At 49.0% G+C, this 9,378-nt stretch overlaps 1 protein-coding gene across 2 annotated transcripts in view; it reads left to right on the top strand.

Annotated features, from left to right (window-relative positions):
* The first annotated feature begins 7 nt into the window (after positions 1–7).
* The window catches only part of RASL12 (RAS like family 12), a 13,493-nt gene continuing 4,122 nt past the window's right edge, over positions 8–9,378 (top strand). Inside the window, exons 1-3 of one of the 2 annotated variants that reach the window (XM_004374667.1) lie at positions 8–214; positions 2,181–2,237; positions 8,977–9,050. In XM_004374667.1, coding sequence (XP_004374724.1) covers positions 112–214; positions 2,181–2,237; positions 8,977–9,050 — 234 coding nt within the window. In that variant the 5' untranslated portion in view covers positions 8–111. The remainder of the gene's footprint in view (positions 215–2,180; positions 2,238–8,976; positions 9,051–9,378) is intronic. The other variant, XM_012555095.1, reaches the window with a different exon arrangement.

The raw sequence follows: 9,378 nt of genomic DNA, 5'->3' as shown, positions 1-9,378 counted from the left end.
CGGGCGCGGGCGCCAGTGCTGCGCAGCCCGTTCCCGAGGGCCCCGACGGGCGGCCGCGCGGCTCGGGGAGCCTTCGGCCGAGGACGACGTGTCGCTCTCCGCAGCGTCACCATGTCCTCGGTGTTCGGGAAACCCCGCGCGGGCAGCGGGCCACCGACCGCGTCCCCTGAGGTCAACCTGGCCATCCTGGGGCGCCGCGGGGCCGGCAAGTCCGGTGAGTGGGGCTGGGGACAGGGGAAGGGAAGGGGCTAGGCGGGGACCTGAGAAGCGGCGACAGGTTGCTGTCGACTTGGGGGCAGGTTCTTCCACTGGCTTTGGGGCCTTCTGCACCCAGGTGAATTGAGAGACACACCCTGATTTTCTTTTTTGCCTCAGTTCCTCTGTTGCCGGGTTGTATCTGTTCTCAGCTCCCTCATCTCTTTCATCTGTTTTCTCTTCCTCCACCGTGTCTCTGCCCTCCGAGTCTATGACCCCTGCCCCTCTCTCCCCTCTGCCTCTGTGTCTCCAGTCCTCTGTCCTCTCTCCCTTGCTGCCTCCTCCCTCCACCTCCTGTCCTCAGGGCCAGCAGTCCTGATGACTGGCACCAAAGAGACCTGCTAAGTGGCTGATCCCTTGCCCAGGGCCTGAATTTTCACTTAGCCCCAGCCTTGCTGCTCGCTGCTTTAGGTGGAGTGAGGGAAGATCACCCTGGCCACTGAAGGGTGAAGGGAGAAGACACTGGATATTGGGATTCCCAAGGGAGGGGCCCCTTCCACACTCCTCACCCCAATTCCCTGCGGCTCTGGGACAAACTGTGCATTCTTTTCTAATGTATTTCTTTCAAGCTAGAACCCTCTCTTGACTTTCTGGAAACAGACAGGTCCCAGGTGCCTGGGACTTGTCCTTGATAAACCAAGATCTTGGGCTTCCATTGAAATAATTTCTGTCGACAATGAACTCTGGCTTTGCCTCTTCTGATAGCTCCCACTGGATTGGAGCCTGAGTGAGGGTGCTGGTGGGGTCACTGTAGGTGGGAACCCCAGAAAGAGCCCTCTTCCCTAGCTCCTAGTCCCAGGCAGCTGAAGAGACAGGAAGGAGGGGGTGCTCCTCCGCTAGCTGTTTTTCCATTTACAGCCATTAGTGCAAGGCCAACATGGGCTCCGTTAGCTGTAGGTTTCCTTCTCCAGAATGTTCTCTGAGACTCGCTGGACAATTACTTTCCCGCTTTTGAAGCCAGCCCCCAGCTCAGAGAGGGGACTTGGAATCCAGTTTTCCTGCAGAAAAGATTTGCCCTCTTCCCTTTGAAAATCGAATTGTGATCCATAGCTGAGTCACTGGTACAGTTCAGCCCGTGACTACGTGAATGCAGGAATTTAAATTTTAAAATATGTATTCCCTGGGTATTAGTTTGCAAACTGACATAGTTAGGAATCCTGGGAAAGAATTTTAAAGATTTTCTTAAAAATATCACATTACTCTGTAGAGGCCAGTATAATAGTTGGCTTTATGCGGCTAAATTCAGAACAAAAGCAGAGTCCTGTTAATGCATGTCACCGGGGGGAGAACTTCATTCTCAGAGCTTTACACTATGCCAAGACACTCATGAGGAGAGACACTCACGAGGAGCGTGGAGGCCCTAGAGTGAGCCGGGACTCGAGACGTGGAGAACTGAGGACTAGAGTGTGTTTACTTAGGACGCAGATCTGGCCTGGACGCTGCCTGGAAATCCTAGGCCCTTGGGGGTTCACGTCTCTCCCAGAGATCGCCCACCTATCATCTCTGTCTTACTCTCTTTGGCTTGCAGCCAAAACTGGAATAAATGCTCTGTGCTTCAGAGTCTTCGTTACTTGTCCAGGGTGGGGGACGTCTCCTTCAGTCGGGGTCGTCACCAGTGTGACTCAGATCACTGACTGTGGGTCCTGACCCGAGTTCTGGACTTCACAAACACTGCTTAGGCTTGCCGCTCATGGCTTTTCTTTTCACCAAAAAAAATTAAAATGTCCCAGGGTGCAACTGGAAGGACACAGCTCCCCATATTTCTGGTTTCTTTTGAGCCTCTCAAACCAACTCCCAGGGGTCACAGAGGTCAGATATGTTCTCCTTAAAACAAGGAAGGGTGCAGCCTTGGGGTAGGGGGGAAGGAGAGGCAACAGCCAGACATGGCAGGGGAGATTGAGCCAACCGCTTTCTGCTTCTTACAGCCCTGACCGTAAAGTTTCTGACCAAGAGGTTTATCAGCGAATATGACCCCAACTTGGGTAAGGACCCACTCCTCGTTCCTCCTGCTGCCTCTCTGCCTACCCTGAATACTCCTCTGCTATCTACCCTGTGGGTGGGCCCAGGCTTGTCCAGGATTGTCCTTGGGGGCGGGGGGTGGGGGGCAGAGAGCAGAGAGCACAGTCACCATGGTGACTCATCCTGTGAGGAAAATGTTTTAAGTACCAGAAATGCATCCTTCCACTGTCCACCCCAGACACCTTGGGGGCTGGCCCAGTGAGGAGTACTGAGAGAGGCCAATGTGCCCTAAAATCAGAGATCTGATGAGACTGTTAAAGAAAATCTAGCATAGCAAAATATCCACATCTAATTAGGTAGTGTTCTTCAAACTAGTCTTTTTTTTTGGTATTCATTTTTCCAGAAAAGCTGGACAAGACATTTTGAGAAATTCTGTAGTGGTGCAGGCTTCTGAACCCAGTTTTGTTGTTTGTTTTTGGTGAGCACATACACAGTAAAACATGCACCGATTCGACACTTCGGTGACTTTGCTTAGAGTTTTCAAGTTGCGTCACCTTTCTCGATACCCTTTTCCAAATGATTTCACCTCCGTCAACATAAGCTCACTGCCCCCCAAGCTTCTCATCTCATCTTTTGAGTTGCTGTTGTCAATTTGATCACATATAGATAATTCTTTTAAAAAGCACAGTACTCAAGGCAAACATTCTTTACTAATTAAGCTAAACTATTGTTTGGTTTAAAGATGACTTCAGGGGATAGTTTTGGTTTAAGGTTGAAAGGTTTCCTCAGGGCAGTGGTTTGGAGGAGGGGAGTCATCCAGACTCAATGGCTCCAGAAGTCTGGATTCCATGAGAATTTGAAATTCTGTTCCAGACTTTTACCCCTTTTGGTCAGGATTCTCCTATAGAATCTTTGCTCCTGAACCAGTTTTTGAACCACATGAGAAAACTAGTCTCAAGTTATCACCGTTTCATGGTATATTGGGAAGAGGGATGCATTGGTGTCAGTCAGAGCTGGGTTTGAATCCTGGCTCTGCCACTTATTAGCTGTGCAACCCTGAGCCAATCACCTAGCCTCTCTGAGTTTCCATTTCCTCATCTATCAAATGGGTATAAAAATACCTATCTTAGAGAATTGCTATATTAAAGAGATAACTCATGTACAAGATCTAGCATAGTACTTAATCCACCATAGACAATGTATATTCCCTCCCCTTCCTCCTCTGATAGCTTCACACCCATGGTAGCTGATATTCCCTCAGGTTAATCAAGTAAATCGTGTTTTTAAAAATTGTTTTTACCAGCAGGGATTTTACCCCAAATACCCTCTCATATGGAACCCTAATATCTAAAACAAATAAAAGCATATTTTTATTAGTATAAATGTAATCTAAGGTTCACATTTTTGATATTTGTTTATTGTAAACTGTCCAGTGGGAACAATGGGATGTCTGTGTGATCTTAGCTTTTTTTAAAAATAGACTTTATTTTATTATTATTATTTTTTAGTTGAACCAAGGACATTTTAATATGAGTAACATAATAGTATGTTTAATTACTCTCAGAGAAAAGATTAAGATGTTTATTTGAAAGTTAAAATACATGAGACAATTACATGGAAATCTGCTGAATTAAAATGTAATGTGTTGAAACAAAATATCCATTGAGTATCGTTTTAAGAATAGAAATATAATGCATGATAGAGAAAACTTAATATGCTATCTAATATATCACCAAATGCTTGAATAAAAACCCAAAAACATCCAAGTATCAAAATGTTGCATGTTGGGTAAAGACTATTAAATCATTGTATTTAAATAAATTTCACTATTTTTTTTTAAATTGGTTATATTAAAAGATAAGGAGCCGTGGTGGTGCAGTGGCTAAAGCAATCAACTGCTAACCGAAAGGTCGTCAGTTCAAAACCACCAGCGTCTCCACGGGAGAAAGATGTGGCAGTCTGCTTCCATAGAGATTTACAGCCTTGGAACCCCTATGGGGTCACTATGAGTCAGAATCGACTCAACGGCAGTGGGTTTGGTTTTTGGTTTTTTATAGTAAAATATATATTTTTTTAATTTTATTGTGTTTTAGATAAAAGTTTACAGCACAAATTAGTTTCTCGTTCAAAATTAGACTGTATTTTTTAGGACAGTTTTAGGTTTACCAAAAATTGTGCAGAAAGTTTCCATAGGCCCCCCCGCCCCCCAGCGTGGTGTTTCTCATGTGAACATCCTGCATTACTGTGATACCTTTGTTGTAATTGATGAACCAATATTGATTTATTAGTAGTAACTGAAGTCCATAGTTTACATAGGGTTCACTCGTGTTGTACCGTCCCGTCCACCATTACAGTGTCAGACGGTTTCCCTGCCCTCCGAATGCCCTGTGCTCCTCCTACTGATCCTTCCCTCTTCCCCTAACTCCTAGAAACCACTGATCTTTTCGCTGTATAGTTTTGTTTTTTCCAGAATGTCATGTAGTTGAATCATACATATGGAGCGTTTTGGGACTGACTTCTCTCACGTCGTAGTACGATCTTAGCCTTTTTGAAAATGGTGGCTACAGTCTTGGATTATTTTCCCCATTCATAAAAATTGAATAAAGCTTTTGTAGGACCCCCAAGAGCCCTCTGAGGAAACCCAGGGCTCTGTGGCATAGATTGAAAACCCCCGCAGTATGGTACTCCCTGCAGCAGGCTCTGATGGGGTACAGCTGCAATACCCAGAGGACCGAGCCTCTTAGCCCACTGGCGCCCATGAGCCCATCAGTTCAGGCAGGAGCATCGAATCCTAGTGTCGGAGCTGGAAGGGACCTCAGGACTGTTTAGTCCTATGATTTTTAGAACTTTTTCCTGAAGTAGCAGAATCCCTTCCTCCAAGGAGATCCTGAACAGAACCCCAGAGAAAAGTAGAGGGGGTCTCCAGGTTAAGTGAAAGGTACAAGGCAGGTGACAGGCAGACAGCCCTAAGGGATTGTCCCTCACAGCTCTGATGTAACCACCTCTGTGCTATAGTGGAGGAAGTAGGCCCAGGGAGCTGGGGCCTCTGGGCCAAGGCCACCAGCGGGTCTGAGGGGAGTGCTTTTGATTAGCAGAGGTCAGCACCCCGAGGGAGTGGGACATAGGATGGATTGTGTGCTGGCGGGCTGGGGACGATGCTGGGAGAGACCAGAGCGTGGAACCAGAGCTGGGGTGGGAGAATTGAGGACAGGAGTTTGCGGGGGGAGGGGAGTAGGAAGGAGGGAAACGGAGAATTCCCAAAGAAAGTGCCCCAAAAGACAGATTTGCTGAGTTCAAATATTGCTTGGGACATACTTACACTAAAAATTATTCATTGTTCCATCTGAAATTCAAATTTAACTGGTGTCTTATATTTTATCTGGCAACCCCTCTCCAGTCTCTCTTTCTCCCTACCATCCTAGTCCGTACCCCTCACACGGGTCCCACCTGAGGAGCCTGTCACAGTGCTGGTTCGAGCTGGCTGAGTAATTTTGGCATTCTAACCTGGCGGTGGGATGGGGTGGGGGACAGCAGTCCTTGGCCTTTGGTCCCCCATTCAGTCCTGAGAGCCTATTGGCTGGAGAGATGACCAGACACCCTCCCAGAGACATTCTGGGAGGCCAGCACCACTCCTCAGGAGTTGTCTCCCTGGGAAGGACCCGAACATTCTGGCCACTTCCCCATGGCTGGTTCTGGCAACAGCAGTTGTCTCTGGAACCAGAGCCCTTCCTTCTCTGTGGAGAAAGGTCCGAGTGTTCAGGGGGGAGTTAGCCATCAGGCAGATGTTGCTAAGACAACTCTTTCTCCTTTTCAAAGCTCTTCCAAGAGTCAGAGTTCATCTGGGGGCCCCTTGAGGGTAGAGACCTGTCTGATTCATTCCCGTTCCAGCATGTGGCACAGTACTAGGCACAACATAGATGCTCTAAACCACAGGACTAAATTTTGGTTTCAGGACTACCCTTTAAAGAAGAATTCCTATTATGAGTCCCATTATACGGGTGGAGAACCAGGCAGAGAGAGCTGTTTACCTAAGATCACAGAGAACCTCAGGCGCAAAGGAAGAGGCGGTGCTACTCCAGTTGCCCTCCACTAGGGGCAGCCTTATGCCATACAGGCTGGAGTCAGAGGCCGTGTGGCCCTGGGCTCTCTGAGCCTCAGTTTCCCCACGTGGAAGATGAGACTAACTGACTGTGTGCTGTCTGCGGAAGCATTGCCTTGTTATAGACTGCAGGTGCTGAGAGATGGTGGGAACTGAGAGATCCAGTGCCTGTGACGGGGCTTTGCCTGTGCTGACACCCCACCCCCCCAGAGGGGATGGGGCTCTCCAGGAGAACATACTCCTGTCACAGGTGCTGGGGTGTCTTACCTGGTGTGGCCTCTGATTCTGTGAGTGCTGACAGGCAGAGCAGCATCTCCTTGGTGGGAGGTTCTGCTTGCATCCTCCATGTGGGTGAGAGAGAAGACCCTTCCGTTGGTCTCAGCTCAGCTGGCCCCAGAGCAGGTCCCAAGCCCCCTCCCGCCCCCAGTCTGTGTTAGAGCACACAGAATATTATTTAGAACCAGGAGCTATGGAGCCCATAGATTTAAGGACAGTAGAGTCCCTTGAGGGCAGGGACTTGGCACTGGGAAGACTAGACATTAAACTTTGGCTCTGCTGCTGACCTGCTGTGTGACTTGGAAAAGTGCCTCTCCTTCTCTGGCCTCTGAGGCCAGTCACCTCGCCTGTAATGGGGGAGGCTGGACAAGATGACTTCCTAGACTTCTTCTGGCTCACCCATGCATGTAGCACCTCCCCAGCTGGACTGGGAGCTTCTGGTCTCTCTTGAGGCTGTTATTCAGCTCTGAACTCTGCCCAGAAAAAGCTGGAGGATCGACTAAGAAAACTAAGCCTAGAAGACCTGAATTCAAGTTCCTTCTGCTGATGGGGCACTGTGTGGCCTCGAGCTAGTCCCTTCCCTCTCTGGGCCTCTCCTTGTCATCTCTCTACAATGGGGCTAACAGCAACCTCAAAAGGCCGTAGTGCTGAAAAGGGCTACAGGAGACCAGGGCTGGGCTAGCACTTTTCCCTAGTCTGGGCAGAACATGCTCCTGTTTGGGGGGAAGTTGGGGAGACGGCAGAGTGCCTAAACAGTGTGCATCAGACAAAGCTGGCAGGAAAATAAGGAAAAATCTGAACAAGATGTAGGCATTTAGGGGCAGCTCTCCATGGACCAAATATAGTTAAACATTTGGGGCATTTTTTCCATTTGATTTTTTGTCTTTGAATAAGAGCAGCCATTTATCCCAGTTCCCAAAGCTGGCCATGGATGAGGAGCTGTCTGTGATTCATGCTGGATGCTAGAGGACCTGGAGCGTGTCCAAGCCCAGCTTGGCTGCCAGGGGCCATCACAGAGAAGTGTTTGACTGAAGATTCAGCCAGGGTTGCGGGTGCTCTTCTCACGGTGGAATGCTGCCAGGAAGGCAGAGGGGCCCCAGTTCTGTCCACAAGGGTCTTCTTCAGGGTCCCTTGGGGCAGGGAGCAGCCACGGGAAAATGAAAGCCAAGTACGCACACACATGGCCAAGGGCACAGGGTCAGGATGGGGAGTAGGGAGAATGATTGCCAAAATGGCAGGAAGGTCTTCTTTGCATGCCTGGTCTCTGCTGCTTTCTCATGTTTTGAGGCTATGAGAACGTACCAAAAAAAAAAAAAAAGTGCATATAAAAACTGTAAGAATCCAAATAAGGTCAGTAGTTTAGTTAATACTATGGTACCTATGTCAATTTCTTGGTTTGGACCATTGTACTACGGTTATGTAAGATGTTATCATTGGGGGAAGCTGGGTGAAGGGTACACAGGAACTCTCTGTACTATTTTTGCAACTTCTATGGAGTCTAAAATTATTCCAAAATAAAAAGTAAAAAAAATTGTCTGGGCATATGAACCTGCCCTGCAAGCTGTGGAGCACCACAGACCCACTGCTGTTTTACCAGGTACTTCTGGGGGGCCAGGCCCTATAACCAGGGTCTCATCTAGTCCTCACGTAGGAGGAGATAATGCAGGGACAGGCACTTAGCACAGTGCCTGGCACAGAGTAAAGATGTGTTATCAGTTTATTCCCATTTATGATAAAAAGAGGAGGAAACAGATCCTCAGAGAGATGATGTGACTTAGCCAAGTCACACAGCTAGAAAGTGGCTGAAGTTGGTACATCTCCAAAGCTAAAACTTTGGACTAAGCCATGCTTCTTTGCTGTTAAATTGACAATAAGTATTTGTAAGACCTTCTTGGAACTTCTAAATGGGGTCTGACCCCCCTTCCTCCATCTGGTCTACTTGTTTTTCCCTTGTCTCTTCTCCACTGGGGGCAGGAGGGTTGTCCTTGGGGGCTCCCTGTGAACCAGGTACTGTAGTTGGAGGGGAAGGGTGCGGAGCTGGCAGTGCAGCTCCTGAGGCTTCTGCTACTTACTGGGTCCACGCATCACACATTCCATCCTGTTGGCTTCCTGGCATAGGCTCAGAACACAATCCCATCCCCCATGACATGTTCCGTGAGTGACCTTTGATCCTGTGAGTACTGACGGGGAGCAGCATCTCCTTGGTGGGAGGTTCTGCCCAGTGCACGTCACTGTGGATGAAAGAAAGGTGCTTCCGTTGGTCCCAGCTCAGCCAGCCCCAGAGCAGGTCTGAGGACCCCCACCCAAGGCCCCACAGGGGTCCAGCACAAAGGGACCATCATGGTGGCCTGCCCTACCTCTGACCTGGCTGACCGTCTGTGTTACAGAGGACACCTACAGCTCCGAGGAGACTGTGGACCACCAGCCCGTCCTCCTGAGGGTCATGGACACTGCAGACCCGGTAACTTTACTGTGTTACCCATGGAGCACTGAGAATCAGTGCAGCCACCTGACAAGCCCTGGCCCCAGCATGGGGGGCTTCAGATGGGAATTCGGGTCCCTTTTAAGCTCCAATTTGCTCTGTGACCCTGACCTCTCTGGGCCTGAATCACTTCATTTGCCAAATGAGAAGGGATGGGACGGGGGCTGGGGAGGCCTGATGATTGCTGGCATCCCGCTCTGAGGCCCTGTGCTTGTGCTTTGTGCTTGTGTGTGCACCATGAACCAGGTGCACACACGTGTGTACACTGACACTCCTGGTGAACAGCCCTCAGCCAGAGTCCCCCCAC

The sequence above is a fragment of the Trichechus manatus genome, unplaced genomic scaffold (assembly GCF_000243295.1).
Source record: "Trichechus manatus latirostris isolate Lorelei unplaced genomic scaffold, TriManLat1.0 scaffold00030, whole genome shotgun sequence".
Classification (NCBI taxonomy): domain Eukaryota; kingdom Metazoa; phylum Chordata; class Mammalia; order Sirenia; family Trichechidae; genus Trichechus; species Trichechus manatus.
The sequence above is the reverse complement of the archived record's forward strand: the minus strand, read 5'-3'. Positions and strand labels throughout refer to the sequence as shown.